The following is a 16,411-nucleotide window of genomic DNA, read 5'->3' as shown; positions in this document are numbered from 1 at the left end:
TGTTTGTTTGTGCCCGGCCCGGGCTTTGTGGCTGAAACGTCTCCTGGCTTCTTTTTTCCCCCAAAATTATTTCACTTTTTCTTAATTCTGTAGCTCTCCTGCAAATGAGTTGGCTAGCCCATTAGAGCCAAGATAAATATTTCCTGGGGGAACTTTGCCAGTGTTTCTTTTTATTTCAGAATTTGTAAATGTAAAGAAACTCAGTCTGTCAAATTTTAGTCCAAAACATACCGTCCCATTGAAACGCCGCTTGGAGAACGTGCAAAAAGTTGAATGATTTTTATTAGGACGGAGAAAGCTGACCAGTTAGTAAACTAGTGATAAAAGACTCAGCAGGGTGAGATTCGTAGGCATAGAAAATACGTCATTAGCAATCTCGTGGCTCTTACAACATCTGCAAAATGCAGTTTTGCAGTCAAATGGTGAAGCACACGTGTATGCCATTTTGGTGTTATTGTGCATGAATTTTAGGAGCTGCTTTGTAATACAATTCGTGTTAATTTTACGTACAATAGTAAACTATTTTTTAACTTTAGGATAAATGTACCACGCGTCTCCGAGAGTTATGTATTCTGCCTCGGCGCAGTCTTTTGCCTTCTGAACAAAACGTTTTGCGAGTGGATCGTTGCAGTTCAGGTTTTACGTGGTTTGCCAATAATATTTTGGTAGGTAGGACTTGATAAATCTCGATAGGTCTGAGCAAATGCAACAGGAGCTGCGGGACAAGTAGTGTCCTTACTTGTGTGTGTTCAGCAGCTGTGTGAATATCTAAGGCAGTTAATGAGAGCCAGCTAGCAAGAAGTGGCATTTTGCAGGCTCGTTTTGGAACCGGTATCATTAAGCAATCGTTTGGTGGTGGAAGAGAAAACTATTGAATTTGCTTCGTATTTGCATTTTATAAAAATAATCCAGACCCCTTTGTTCTCCTGAGCAAATTAATGTGTAGTTCCCATTTTTCTGTTAATGTTTTTTCTTTCAGTAGTCTACAGTGCAGACTAAGTCTTCTCTTTTTTTTCTTTTCTTATTTTTTTTTTTTTTTTTTGGCCAGATGAACAGTGTTTTACAGTAAAGAAAATTAGATTGCAAGCAGCCTTTTTTGCGAGTCTAGGGGCCCTGTCCATTTAAATTAACCTTTTTCACAGCTGGGCATACAAATGTTTTTGTTTTAGTTCACAGAGGGTTAATTCTATTCAGGCTTTGACTATAGCAGGCCTGATCCATGGAGCAACACAATCTGGTCTTTCAGCCCTGTCAGTCGCTAGGCAGGAAGTCTTATTTCTTAAGCCATCGTTCAGAACGGGGGGTTGGGAATCTGCAAAGATCAATACCGGGAACGAGAGACAGACCGTGGCCCATTGTGCACGCTCCCAAGATGGGCTCAGTATGCGAAGACCGCATCTATCTCGGGGAAGAACAGCACCAGCAAAATTACATTCACGTGCTCATTGATTACAACTTAAATAAAAGCCCCCGGAGCAGACTCGTTTGCGGGTGTAACTTCAAGCTGCATTGGCTCGTTGGAGCAGCGCAGGCGAACGGCACTGGGAGGGCAATGCCCCTCGCTGTAGAAACGTTCAGTTTAACAGGAGACGGGACTGGGTGCTGACGTTTAACTGCTGCGTGGAGCTGTTCCCATTACAATAATGCAAGGAAAAAGAAGAAGAAAACTGTTTCCTTGATGTCTGGTTGGTGTTTGAGGCAGCATCAGCGGTGAGAAAAGGGCCAGGTTTTGTTAGGATTTAAGTAACACACGTGCGAGATCTTCCCTCCAACAGCTGTTATTGGCTCTTGGCATTTTAAACATTGCTAAACAAAGACTCGAGGGCGTCGTGAGTTGAAACCAGAAACAGAGAAAATAATCATAATATAGGCCTAAGAATAATAATCTGGGGTTAAGAAACTGTGTTAGATGCATTCCTGAATCGCAGCGTTAGTGCGATTCACGGTTCTGTAATAGTGATGGATACGAGCCTCCGGACTTGGGAAAACTGCATCTTTGGGGAGTTATAGAAACACGCTGGTTTGGAAACGATTGCCCTGTACATTTTCCCCCTTCCAGGCTAGTGGCATGTTTTATTCTACCCCTTTCTCTTTTGGGATGTTTCAGGACAAGGCCGGGGGTCAAGTCTCCCCTCTAACTTGCTCTCAAAAATCAGGAAATGGTGCTTGCCATAATGTGAAGCCTTATACGTGACCCATAGGATAAGGCAGCTGTACAGATCCAGGTTTTCATTCGTTTGCAAGGAGCGGAGATTGATTTTAAGTTGCAGAGAAGTGACTGTTGCAGGCATCCTCCATCACAGAGTCAGAGGATGCCTTTTCACAGCAAAGGAAAACCGTGCTGCCACTGGAATAGCATCCAGATTCGTCTGGAAAGTCGTGGCTCTGACAAGTCAGGGAAACAAAAACAAATCATGCATCCTCTTTGTGGACCGCGTGCAACTTGTAGGAGGGGGCTTGAAGCAGGCAGGCCAGCAGCACTGCTACAGCAAAGCCAGAGATCAGACATCGGTTTTGCTAGTCACCAGCCACTGGTTTTATCGCTCTCTTATAATCTCATTCACATGTTTCATGATTTCTGTACGTTCGTGTACATTCAAGTTATTTGTGTGCTTTATATACATGCAGCAGCATGAGGCTTAAGTGTTGGATTAACCTCAGTTAAAAATCACCCTGAGACCTGTCTGATTTTAGGAAAAAACCGTGTTTAAAGCCATGTAACTAGAGGCAGAGCGTGTTACAAGAGTTGTGTTGTTGTGCAGTTTGCATTTTTTAAACTTCTGCTTGCTTACATCGGCCTGCGACTCCTAAGTCCAACATCATAATATTCTTGTAGAATTTACATTGTATTAAAATGTGGTATGAAACCTACCATGACCTTTGAAAACAATGCATCCTTTAATGTGGTTTAAGGGGAGGGTTTAGTGAGGGAGTAACCATAAAAATCTTCAGGGTTCAAGATGAGGTTGAGATTTTTGTGAGTGCTTTTGTTGCAGCAGCAACTGTTTGATTTAGTGGCCCCTATTACAATAGCCCGGGAGAACAAAGCCAGAGCATCCCATATATGAGTTCGTTAAGTGTAAGACACGTTAAGAAAATGGGACAGAGAATTGCTGCTCACTTCTCTCCATCCCTCCGCCCATAATAAATATGTAAAAGCTGATAGAGCAAACTGCTTTCAACTTAAAAAAAAAAAAAAATCCACCCCATGCTGCATGTGACTTTATAAAAGCAGAAGAATTGGGGGGTGTGCGCTGCAGCGAAGCCAGGGAAAAATGCTGGGACCAGTGTAAAAAGTTGGTGTGCCTTTTGCGTGGTCTGAAATTCTGCCCAAATTTCAAGGTTAAGGGAGAGTTTGAAGTTTTCCCAACGCAGAGCTGCTTTACATACATTGAAAAGCATGGGCAAATTTAAAGGTCATTGCTAACTCTACCATGGTCATCCTGATGCTCATTTATATGAGAAACTTGCATTAATTAGGGCGAAAAATAGCAAAGGTCAGGAGTCAGCAAGCCCATGGGCCTCAGTGGATTGTCTGGGGGGCAATCAGAATTCCTGCAGGGTTTTTTAAGCCATCAAAATACTGCTGTGTTTTGGAGGTATTTAATTTGCTTTTCAGCGCTCTGCATGGTCCAGCTGGTTTGTGGGGCTGCCTCTGTGCCCGTGCCTGCCGCAAGCAGGATTTGGGGGAGCCCCAGCGCACGCCCTGTGTACCCTGCCGGTTTTAATTTGGATAGGTAACCATTGGTTTAGCATTTGATGCACTGAGGCATGTGCACGCCGGGGTTATTGTGGCAGCGGGGTCATTCACACTATCCCGTTGTTATCCATTTCCACACGCCAAGGGTATTGGGAGGGAAGGATCCTGATCCTTGGTTGCTTTAATCATCCATGCTTCCTAGGTTCACTAGGCGACAGCCCCTTTCTTTCAACAACAACAACAGCCACAAAAAAGGCTGAGGCTGGAAATGAGCCCTCATTTAAATCTCCAGTCATCTGTTTGCAGCCTGGGTGCGAGGGAGCCTAGTGAGAGAGCACTGTCCTCTTCTATGAAAACGCTACAAGTCGTGGCGCCGTATGTTGGCGCTGGAGTTTGCCAGGGCGGCGTTAATTGGTGGCTCACCATGCGCGTAAACCCAGAGCTGTCTGGATCCTTGCTCGGGTCCTCAACCTGCCTTGCAGCAGCCCTGCGTGCCGGGGCGCTCTCGCCATGGAAAGTCTGCAGAATAGGGCTATTCACGGTAACCATGGGATCTCTCCATCAGCTCAGGATTTATGGTGGGGCTGATGGGGGCAGAGGTGCAGGGGAGGAGTTAGCTGAAGTTGAGCTAAACCCCACCGCCGATCGGGACTCTTCTGCTCCACGTAAATCTCCCTCCCTGTTTACCGCATAACTCGAGGAGACGCTATGCAAGTCCAGCTTCATAGTGTCCCTCGCGAGCTAGATGTTCAGGTAGATAGAAGCGCTGCCTGTGATCTGCACCCGCGTTCCTTCGGCTGCCGTCTTCAAGAGCATACCTAAAGTTGTCTGTCTTGTAAAACTGGGAACGCCTCGTTCGTGTGATCGTTGCGCCCATGAGCACTGCTGCTGTTGGAGGTTTGTCAGGGCTTCCCTCGCCTGCCTCTTGATTTGAGAAGTTCATAACAGTTGCAATAAAAATTCACAACAGTGGAAACGTGCACGTGTTGCTTCAGTGACTTTTAAAAAAGCAATTCAAAGGCAATCAAAAGCACCCGTTCATGGGTTTGAGAGCTGCGGACAGAGGTACCCGCAAGTCAGTTAAGGGGGTTTAGATTTTTGTACTTTGCTGAAAATTACTTGCGCTTGTGATCCTAACGTCTTTTAGACGATGGTAGATTGGCTGCCTTTGGTATTAATAAAGCTCCCGTCGTTTCACAGATCAAGCGCTTGCTTGAGGGCTAACCGAACGAGCTCGAGGTCCCTTTCCATCCGAGGGTTTTATTTCCTCCATGCGACCGAATGACTTGAACAAAGATTTCTGTGGGGCACGCCATGGGATAAGGTCTGAGAGACTGCCCTGGTTTTACGTAGGCTGGCACAATCTACTTCCCGCGATACGAAGGGACATCACCATAAGCACGTCAAACCCAAGGCTGTGCACCCTGTGTACTGAACTGAGATTTTCCTCCTGTCATCTGCCCATCCCTGAAGTCTCACATCAGCCTGGGTGATGCATATGGGTCATCTTAAGTGCATAAAAACTGACATAAACTTCTTTGTGCATAAAAATTTCACTCCAGTCTGGAAAGCAAAGGTAGTGCTAAAGATGTATCCTCATGCCAGGGTGATGCCGGGGTTATGAACTCCTCTAATGGGTTCAAGCCCTGGGACCCCCACCACTGCCCTGGCACGTCCTTGCGTTTACTGCCAGGGTCATGCATGTGGCCTCTTTGCATTTCCATCGGGACCCCCCTGTTTCCCTTGATCCCATGTGTTCAGTGGTGGAGAGAAGCAAGCTTTGTGTCCCAGCCTGGCTAGGTGATCCTCAGGATTAAACACAGGAGTCTAGGGTGACGTTTTCCTCCTGCTGCTCTGCAGATCTGGTATTTAGTTCCCATTGCATCACCAAAAGACGTCCCACTGGTATCCAGAGGGGGAAAATGTGCCTGCTCCTGTCTGCCTGCGGTGTCGGATTTGGTGCAGCCTCGTTTCCAGAAGCTCACGCCACTTTAGAGAGGGATGTTGCAAGGTCAGGATTGTGCCCGGGGGCTGGATGAGAGGAGGAGGCCTGGGGGAGATGACCGCACCTTGCTGATCCGGTCTAGTCTGAGGCTCAGCCGCCGGGGGTCGTCGGCAGCCCCGCATACGTGCAAGGAGCAGGAGCAACATGGCGAATTGCACAAGGAAGCTGGGCGCAGATGTGCCCACCAGCCCTGGCCTGTGCCCCGTGCGGTTAGGCTGCAGAGCGCTCGGGAAGCATTACGTTATCTCCTAGTCCCGTGTCTCCTCTCCGGTAACTCTGACCGATCCCTTTACGATCCGGTAAAAGAAAACCCACGCTCCCTGTGCCGGTCCTCTCCCCGATTCCAGGGCAAGACGCGTCTGGGAGCGGGGACGACGTGCCCTGAACGGGTGTTTTGGTGATGCTGTCCGAGTCGAGATCTTAAAAATACAGTTTTGAAGAGCTAATTGAGCAAGCAGCCTTTAAAAGGAGCGGCTGTGCCTGTAGCCCTGTGTCTCCGGAGCAGGGAGACTCAAGCTCCAAGGCAGAGGAGCGCGTTGTGTAAACCCGTGTGCTCCGTGATGGGACGCAGTCTGCACGTGTGGGACAGATGAACACGGTTTGGAAACCAAAGGGGTGGAGCGAGCTAGTGTCATCTGTGAGCGAGTTTTACAGAGGAGCCGCTGGAAACGGGTAGATAAATGACAGCACGCCAAACAGAGCCGAACTGGGAGACGGGGCCTGAATTCAGGCGGTTTGGACGGGCCTCGCTGGAACGTATTGAAGAGTCCCACGCCTCCCTGTTACAAATCCCACTCCAGCAGACGCGGTCTGCACCGCTCTTTTCTGCAAAATAAAAACCTACAGCTCCTCTTTAAATTTCTGGTGGCAAGCTGTCTGCTTCGCTCGATGGGAAGTATAGATTTATCTCCTTTTCCAGGAGCGAGGCTTGCTCGTGTTTATTAGAGGTGTGCAATATATTTTTACTTGCGTCTTGATGAAATAGTGGGTGCCCTGGCAACCCGAGCTCTGTCTTCCTGACAGGTTTAGTTGTGTTTTCTTTATAAAAATAGAGCTACTTCAAATAAAAAAAAAAAATCAGTGGAAGGAGTGGAGTTGCAATGGTTTTTAAAAGCAACGTCTCAAGCTCTTCTGTCCTCATCTGGGTGTTAGCGTGGTCCCAGGGCTGCATTTTGTGCTTCGAAAACAGGTCTCTGAGCACTTTCCCATCTCTGCCTCCCCGCCGTCTGCAGCTCCGTGAAACACTTCCTTGCACTTCTGCGGGGTCTCGTGGAAAACGAACGGCTCGGGGATGTCCAGCATATCGCCGGTGCTAACTGCCTCCGGTTAGATGTGGGGGACTTTGGCTCGTAGAAACTCTCGCAATACAGACCGATACGTGCACACTGCTCAATACTTTCTAAAAACCTGCATATAAAACTCCCGTAAAGGAGCGCTGAGCTTGCAAAGTCGTGCACTTTTGTCCACGGACACCAGGAAAAAGACGGCCCCCTCGCACATGTGTGTTATAATCGTCTTTCCCAGAATGACAGAGGAAATACGTAGCCAGGCCCGGGACAGAAGGAGCCTGTTCCCCTGGGTGCTAGTTCTGGGCCTTAAAGAGAAGAGGACATGCTTTCTTTTTCTCAGCGTCTCTGCTTATCATCGCTCTCAGAAACTGCCCAAGTGCTTCGGTAGAAACTCTCATCCGTGCCTTAAGCAAAGTTTTCTTGAAAAATGTGGTTTGACCAACAAGTTTTAGTTAAAATTAGCTTATAGGCATCCTGACTACCTCCACCTGTAGTTTACTGATCACTGCCTAAATGCTTTAAGTGATCCAGACCTGTTTTGTCCTCTCACTAATGTCCAGCCGCCCCTTCGCAGCTGTTGGAGAGGATGCGCTCCCCATACCAAGTTTCAGGTTTGCTCCACCTGGCAATCAGAGTAGTACAATGTAAGTACCCTGTAAATCCCATTACACACCTTCAGGGGGAAATAGCTATTCTGCTGCTAACGCTTCCAAAGACGGCAAAGCAACTGAGCAGCTCTTAAGTTGGGCTTTAAAATGTGACCGTGATAATGTGACCCTGGATAATTTGAATAAAAAGATCCATATTCCACAGCGGAGGCCTGGCTTACGGCGCTCGTGATGATTTCTGCTCATGCAGCCATTTGGAGATGGGAAGAGGCGAGTGAGCTGTCACCAAAGCAACCAGAAGGATGGGATCTTGCAAAGATCAGACCCATAAATAACTAGCTTCTGAGCCGGTCGTATTCACTTAATGTAGAGCTAATGCATGCTGAAAGCTCGGCTGCTGAGCTCTGTGCCGACCGCGGGTGCTGAATCATGACAGCGGGAAATAACAGATTTACAGGAGCTAAATTCAAGAAATTGCAGGTGAAATGTTTCCTGGTAACGTGCTGGGGCCGTCCTGTGGCAGTTCAGCAGCCAGGATGTTAGTTGGTGGGTCTGGTGATTCGACTTCCACTTCAGGAAAGGGCATTGCCATCGTTGTAAGAAACTCGAGATGGATTTTTCCCCGCCCCCATGTTAAATATAAGTTTTTCATTTGCTTTGAGCAAAGGACAAAGTTCGTGTTGTCGTACATAAGTAACTAGAAGGGAAACCTAGAAAACGTGGGAGTGGGAGACTATTTGAAGGAAGCAGTCAGATGGTGAGTGGATCGTGTTAAAACCTTAAAAATATATATATACGTGCCTCCAGTGTCAGCCTTAGATCAAGATGTCCTTCCAGACTGCAGCTTGGCCACGACTGGGATGATGGCAGACGGTGGGTATAGATTAAGTTAGTTATCAGGAAGGTTTCCCCCAGAGGTCTTGAGATTTTTCCAGCTGCTTAAAGGAATTAAACAATATTTCGGATCGCAGCGTGGCTGTGGTGGGAAATATTTCAAGATGCATGAGTCATAATAGGAAATTCCTGATTCAACTGCAACTTTCTGGGTGTACCGCTGCTGCTCACCGTTGGAGTTACAGCGGTGGGTGGTCACTGAAACCTTTCTGACTAGCCTTTCTTCCCATGTGAAGGAACAGCAAGTCTCAGCTCCTGAGTCCACGTGAGCTCTGCTCTGTCTCCTGCGCTCCCGGTTCAACGGAGCCGCCCCCCTCGCAGGCAGCGCCGGTGCAAGGGTGCTCAGGAAGCCCAAGCCAAATCAGTGTGCAAGGTGAAGCCAGTTGTGCGAGCTAGTGTGGTCAGTTCGCACGTGGATGTACTTATTCACGAGTGAGGTGGCCTTCGATTGCAGTGGCTGACTCTTCCTTAGCATCCCTGTGTAGACGTGGCCCAAGTCTTCGACTTCAGCGCCTAACAGCAGAAGCGACAAGACTGGACCTCGGTCTGGGACATCTGGGCTTGTGGCAGGAGACTGTGTCTCTCACCCAGTCGAAGGCTTTTACAGCGGCCCAGGCTCCGGGTTGATGCACGTTAAATTTTAAGTTGAAAGAGGGACGAGTTCAGACGCATTCCCAGCGTGGTCGTCTCTGGACGTATGGAAAGGGGTGTTGTCTGTTTTCTCCATGCTGTCGTGTCTGTGACGAGCGCAGTCCGTCGTGGTTAACAAGGCGCTGAGCGAGGGGCTTGTCTGGGATGAGACGAGGAGAAGAGGTGAAGTGCCCGTGTGGCAGGAGCTTCTGCAGGAAGAGGCTTTGGATGCCGCTGACGGGATTCGTTTAAGTACAACTGACTTCTAATGTGAAGCAAGATTTAGGCCTTGCTGTAGATGCAAGATAATGAGAATACATCTGGGTTAACAAAGTCAGTTGCTTTAGCCATCATTTACTTTATTTTCCTTTCAATTTGACGTCTCTGTCTATGAAAATTACTATGTGCCCACTGAGATCCTTGCTGAGCTATACATCAGCCCTATTCTGTCTCGGTGGGAATGTTAAAGTCTTAAGATACCAAATTTAAGATGACAGTTCCCATTGCTGGGAGTAGTACAATTTACATTTTTTTCCATCCAAAAGCCTCTTATTAAGATTTGGAAAGGGAATAGTAAAATCCAGTCTTTGTGTCTTAACCTTATTATCATTTTTATAATAATGTTCATTTACATTCTGTGCACGCGCGTGTGCGTGTGTGCTTGCGTGTCAGCTGCGTCGCAAAGCCTTGGCTGACGGGTCAAGAGCTGGCATGGAGAAGAGACCTCGTCTCAGCCTGTTTCCCCGAGTTGCCTGAACAAAACCCGCACCCTGCCGATACTTGTGGTTCTGTAGCGGGGAGATCACCACGCGCCTGTCGGGTACGTTGTCTCTGCGGTTCATTCTGCTGCACATCAGTTGAGTCAGGAAAAGGCTTTCCATGCACAAGCTCCAGTTGGCTTCCCCCTGCCACCTCCAGCAGATTTGCGTTGGTTGCTTTTTGCCCAGCGGGAACCTGAGCATCCAAGCAGGTCTGTCCTGCAGAGGTACCTGCCACCCCCATAGCACGAGCTCTCCAGGCATGGGCTATGCTCCGCATGGCAGTGCGGTGGTAACACCTCTGCTCACACTCTCTTTGCACGTTGTCACTTTTCCTCTCTGCAGACACCAAAATAGGTTGTGTGCTGTTTGTCTTCCCACCCCCAACCTGAAGTCCTGTCTTAGCTGTAGGATGAGTAGTACTTCCAGTGATGCACTAATGCTCTCCAGTTGTGGCTTTAGTCTAAATGGGACTCTGAAAACCACTAGCTCTCAATGGCAAGACTGACCTTGTTTAAACTCATGCTTTCTTTCAAGCTGCAGACGGTATTTGTATTTTCCTAATGTGTGGCACATGTTACCTTCTATTGGTACCAGATACTGAAAGGAATGTTGAAATGAGAAGAATTGAAATGAAACTAGAATAAAACACGAGTCCTGGAGGTAACACAGCATTCTCATACCACATTAGTAAGAAAATATGACACTCAGGCCTTTGATCTCATCTCTGTTCTTTATTAACTACAATGGAAATAAAAAATGCATGAAATAGGGTCATGGGAAGCCTGGCAGTCCATCATTTTGAGTGTAGATAATGGTATTTAAATTCTGCTGTGATATTGTACGTGAATAATAAAAAGACTATATTTTTGTGACATGATTCAGGGAGCTGCAGTGAATTACAGTTTAAAACACACACACAATCATTTCTTTTACAAGCCATGTTGTAATTTCTAGTAAGCAAATGTGACGCTTCTTTGTGGTTACTCTGTGAAGATAGATTTTGCTCTGTATCCCCCTTCTTTTAACCGCTGGTTTATCCTGGGATTCCTGGGCTCGGTCTCCTCTGAGATCAGCCTGGCAAGATGAATGCCACACGGCACTCCCGGAAAGACCGGTCACACTTGGCAAGGGATCCTTTTGCAGTCTGTTCTCTTGTCCTGATGAAGCCGATGAGGGACCCAGCACCGGTGAAGGCCTTCTTCTGTCTGCAGCCTGCTCTCGGAGGCAGGATTTTTCTCAGGGGGCTGCATAGCACTTGCTTGCTTCGAAGCTGAAATATTGACATGCCGGCTGCAGCAGACCTAGCTGCCGTAGGCTGTTGCTCACGGTGTAGTGTACTTTGGCTGAAAGGACAGCCTGCTCATCTCAGCTCCTTTCTCTCTCTCTATATATATATATATATATATATATATATAATTTGGGGAGGCAGGCAGCATTTCTCAGCCATGGCGTTAGCTCTGGATGGAGGACAATGTAGATGTGCTGCAGTCTTTCTTGACTAGTTTTAGACCCTTTATTTTAAAGCAGAAGGTTTTGGTGGCTTCTCTTTTTACATGTGGTGGCTTAGCTCAGATCCAAGCATGAAGCTTACACCTGTAGTGGAAGCCTCCATGTCAGCGTCTTCCTGGAGACCGCGGGTTTAAGTGTGCGTCGGTGCTTTCCTGCCAGTGCAGGAGGGTCAGAGACAACCGTCAGGTTCCCTGGCCATGTTCCTATTCGGAGTTCATGCTGTTTGGCACGTGCCTACCAGTCCTCCTTGGCAGCCGCACTTCAGCTAGAGTCTTCTCGAACATTCGGTGTGAACTTCGGCCACTTCTGAGTGGGAGAAATTTTACCCACGTGCACTTCAGCCAAGTTATTATTCAGAACAGGTGGTATCTCACAGGGGCTAAGAATTGGCCTCCTAGTATCAGGAATGTGCACGCCGTGCGCTTCTCCAGGCTCTGCCGTGCCAGTTTGGGTATGGCACGCAAGGGCGGAGGGGTGCTGTGCTGGGTTGGTGCGGAAGGGCTCAGGTCGTATGTTTTTGCAGACGGGCCGTTTTCTCATCCGAAGCCTCGTTTCTCTTCCAGATGACCGGGTTGATCTGCGAACCTGCCTTATCTGTGGAGACAGAGCAACAGGTCTGCACTACGGTATCATCTCCTGCGAGGGCTGCAAGGGGTTTTTCAAGCGGAGCATTTGCAACAGGCGGGTTTACAGATGCAGTCGAGACAAGAACTGCGTGATGTCACGCAAGCAGCGAAACAGATGCCAGTACTGCCGGCTGCTCAAGTGCCTCCAGATGGGGATGAACCGGAAAGGTAAAGTCAGCGAGCTGCTTCAAATATCCAATTTGCACACACGGGCAAAAAGGGGCGGCTGGGCCCTGGGTGTGACAGGAGCCGCCTCTTTCTGGGAGAGGCTGGGGAGAGCTCTTGTGTTGGTACCTCACCGCGTATCCTGTTGGCTTTCTACGAGCACTCAGCCAGAAACCAAGAACGCTTCTTTCCGCCAGTCCCCAGGTGATGTGGCTATCCCCCTTCGCTCATCATTTGGGTTGTGTTCAAGATGACATTGGCTGTGCTTACTAGCAATATCAGCCTGCTCTGGGCACCTGTGCCTAGATGTTACCAGTGTTACACAATTGGGCCCTTGTTGCACTACTGACCCAGTGCCCCACTTTGGTGCTGCTGCTCACGTTGTCAGTGCTAGTGCCAGTGCTCACCACGACACTCCCATTTTAAGCCACAGGTATTAGAGGGTTTATGGCTTTCCAAAAATAGCTGTTTGGGCTGATTTGTGTTCAAGCCTGTTTTCACCTTAGAAGTAAACTTTCTGGGACAATCCTCATGTGCCTCGGTTTGCAAAGGTTGGTTTTGGAAGTTTGCCCATGGATGTTGTAGCATGGCAAAGGGAAGGACTGGGTGGCATGGACAGGAGCATTTCTGGCTCTGCTGGTTTTTGAATTATTCCTCTTGGACGGAAATGTAAATGCCCTTTCCAGAATCCCTAGAGAGTCTAGTAGGACCTGACACGTTAGGCATTCAGGTTTTCACAGGCCTCAGGACTGCCTGATGTTTAATCGCAGGCCTTAGCAGCTAAACCCTGCCCCAGAAAGCTCTTGGCTCATGTTGCTCTTCCAGTTTATGACATAAAACCATGCCTCTTCCATACCAGGCAGTTTTGCTGAGAGGGAAAAAGCCATGCTGGGACCACGCGCTTTTAGGCTGGGGACCACTGGTACATAAACTCCTTGCAGATAATTCATGGAGTACCCTGAGGAAGAAAGTCTTGCATCGAAACCTTGTCCAGCTTTATCCCAGCTACCTGGTTGGTCCAATAAAAGAGATCGCCCTAAGAAATCTTTGCTTCTCACCTAATTTCTGGACTGTCACAACTGCAACGTGACTCTTACGCTACCTAATCAAGTAGAAAGCCAGTAGAACCAGCATACTTTTTAATCTGGTGTGGTTGTCCCTTTACTGGCAGGGAGAAATCAATTTGTTTTAATTTGTGCTTTAATTTACTGTACTGGTATCATGTAACTGTAACCAGCCCTCTGCTTAACCCCTCGCAACCCAAGGGCAGGGGTTACATAACTATTGAGCTATTTGTCAAATATTAGTAGAAACTACAGCCTAAAAATGACAGCCTAGCATGAGTAAGAGAGAAGGGAAGTGGACAGCAGTCTTTTACTGGAATGGACCTAGAAGCAGTTTTTCTGGGATATTTTCAGCTGAACACTGACAAAAGCAACGACTCTAAAAGAGACGGCATCACATAGTACAGTTGTCACATAGTACAGTTGGGTCAAGACTAGTTAGCAGAGTGAGGTGACTGGGATGCGGTTAAATGAGTCAGGCAGCGCCTTTGAAATCTGAGGCCCATATGATGCTGGCTTTTAATTTTAAACAGAAAAATGCCCTTGTGAAAAAAAGAGTTTGATGTGGTTAATTAGGCCATCAAATCCTGCTTTAACCTGCGAGTCTACGTTTTCATGGTGCTGGAATAAAAACCTGCAGCTGTTTGCAGCTGATTTTAGGAGACTACATTGAGAATGTGATTTCAGTATCAGTTTCTCCTCTTAGTAAAGCTTCAGTATTTTGACCATTTTAAAGCTGTGGCAGCGTGGCCTCCTCTGCTGTAGAAGCCAAGGGATTTTCTGGTTTAACAACAGCAAACAGGAAATGGAGCCGAAGGAGGAGCTGCTGTAATATAGCGATTGTTCGGGCTCGCTCCTTTGATATGCACAGAGGGCATTCGCTTCAGAAGGCAGGGCAGGAGTCATTGTGGGAAAGGCTGCTTCCTGGAGCCAGAAGCAGAAATCTCACGTCGCGTGTTTAATTCTCCTAAGGTTACGCTGTCACAACCGGGGAAGCCTCTTGCCTAAGTCATTCTTAGACTTTTTAGCAGAATATGCTGCAGATGCGCCGAACCCGGTCTCTGCCGCGCCGTCTTGCAGCGAAGATCTTTCTGCCGAGACCAGTGTGTGGGATGAGCGAGAAATGTGGAGCGTGACACTTGTGGCATTTTGCTCAGCAGGGAGCCATAGTTGGTTCAAGCTGGATTTTAACTTTGGGAATCACATTTTGGGTGACTCAAACTTGCCACCAGCAAGGAAATGATCAGGTTGCTCCCCTGGCTGACCTCTCCCTTCTCCTTCCTTTCCATTTCTCAGTCTGTACATGGGAGCCCCGAGCGTGCGGGTGCCAGGAACACCCCGTCTTCCCGGCGCAGCTGTCACATTTCATCTGAGCACTTGGGTTTCTCCTCTTCTGAGCTCAGGGTTACAGAAGCCAAATGCTGTTTGGCTTCATTTGCCTGCATTTTAAAATAAGTATGTAGATCACATATGTTCTCCTCTGAATTTTATGTTACAGTATTTTTATCGTGAGGTTTCACGTGGATTTCTTTTCTGGTTGTGGTTTTTCAAAAAATGCCACCCATAGTCAGAGGGAGCCAGGATCCAAAGCGCCCGGATGGCCCAGGTGGCTGTCTTTATCTGTTGCACACGTTTCTCTTTTTCCCCCTCTCTGGATGAATGACTAGATTTTTCTCTTCTCTTTTCTGACTTGATACCATGATTCCTGTAGCAGGGAGTCCATCTCCCTCTCTTCCATTTGTTCGATTTTGGGGAGAGCTGTTACTGATGCAGCCGGCAGCTTTTCCTGTCCCCAGCGGCATATTGCGGATGTGGTTGTCTTTCTGATCCACAGAAAGATGCTGATGGGTCTTCTTGGAGCTTTTATTCTTAATGGCAAGTCGCAGCCTTGGGAAGCTTTTTTTTTTTTTTTTTTTTTTTTTTTTTTTTTTTTTTTTTTTAGCAAATGGTTATTTAGCAGGAAGCAGTGACATCTCCTGGCCACTGCTGGGAGATACCAGACTGGCGTCCCAAATGCACGAACAATTGCAGCTGGCCTTTGGTCATGGCTCTTTTTGGGAAAAACTCCATTGATTTCATTTGAGAAGTCTGATTGCCAGGGTCTTAGATGAAAAATGGATGTTCTCATATGAAGGTAAAGGCTTTGGTTGACGAGCAGCTGCCTTGCTGAGATGGTTAATGCAGGCCCGCTCTGGGTTTGGGAAGGGAGTGGTGCAGATGTATTTCCACGTCCCTGCTGTGCGGAAACGCTCAGGGCCTTCAGCCACGAGCTTGCAAAGGGCCCAGTCTGCCCTGTCGGCTCTGAAGAGCCTGGGGCAGGGAAGCAGAACTGGTACAGAGCTCAGTTAGGGGAATGCTTCACAACAGGATCCTATTTAAAACACCCTACATAAATGAAGTATTCCAGGATGATCAGAGACCTTGAAGCAAGCAAAGCCCCTGTATGTACTGAGGTACAGGTTCGAAGGGTTTAGATACAGCAGCTCTGGACACCTAAGAAATCCTCTGCGTTTGGAACAAGAAGTAGATTCATCTCCGTAGACCTCTGAATAAACCGTTTCCAGCAAGGGCTGGATCTGGCAGCTCACATAAGTTAAAATGACCTGTTTAAACCAGGAGTTAATGGAAATGGCTGAGAACAAAGCTGGTTTAGCCCCTGTGAACCTGGTCCAGCCAAAATGCACACAGTGCACCAAAGCTAGCAGGGAGCTGACTCAAGCACTCATAGCCATGTCAGGACATGAGACCAACATAGCTGCAGCCTGAGAGCAGCCCTGCAATGGGGGAGAGGTGAATTGATGCCTTTCAAAGCCTTGAGAAGGATGCTGAACAGAGCTAGCCAGGGATTTTCCATCTGGGGTAGAGAAAATTTGAAAGAAAAAAAAAAAGCCCCAGGTTCCTACAGCAGCAGCCTGGTTCGACCTCACATCCTTTGGGGCTCTGGTGACAGACGCAGCATTGCCCTGGCAGAGAAGAGCCAATATAAGCTCCTAATGCTGCAAAATATCAGGCTCCTCGAGGGTGCGGAGCTGCGGGGAGCATGCACTGAATAAAGCTCACAGCTGCGAGACCCCAGTGGGTAAGCAGCAAACCCAGGCCAGCGCTTGCAAGCTGAACGAGGGTTACAGCTGAATGCTGCAGGCAGACAGGGTAGGTTAAA

The 16,411-nt window shown here is 47.8% G+C and overlaps 1 protein-coding gene across 3 annotated transcripts in view; it reads left to right on the top strand.

Moving 5' to 3' along the window:
* The window catches only part of NR6A1 (nuclear receptor subfamily 6 group A member 1), a 159,579-nt gene that overhangs the window by 115,847 nt on the left and 27,321 nt on the right, over positions 1-16,411 (top strand). For all 3 annotated transcript variants that reach the window (XM_059715752.1, XM_019495324.2, XM_014603012.3), the window contains one exon: positions 11,960-12,190. In XM_059715752.1, coding sequence (XP_059571735.1) covers positions 11,960-12,190 — 231 coding nt within the window. The remainder of the gene's footprint in view (positions 1-11,959; positions 12,191-16,411) is intronic.

This window comes from Alligator mississippiensis, chromosome 12 (assembly GCF_030867095.1).
Source record: "Alligator mississippiensis isolate rAllMis1 chromosome 12, rAllMis1, whole genome shotgun sequence".
Lineage (NCBI taxonomy): Eukaryota > Metazoa > Chordata > Crocodylia > Alligatoridae > Alligator > Alligator mississippiensis.
The sequence above is the reverse complement of the archived record's forward strand: the minus strand, read 5'-3'. Positions and strand labels throughout refer to the sequence as shown.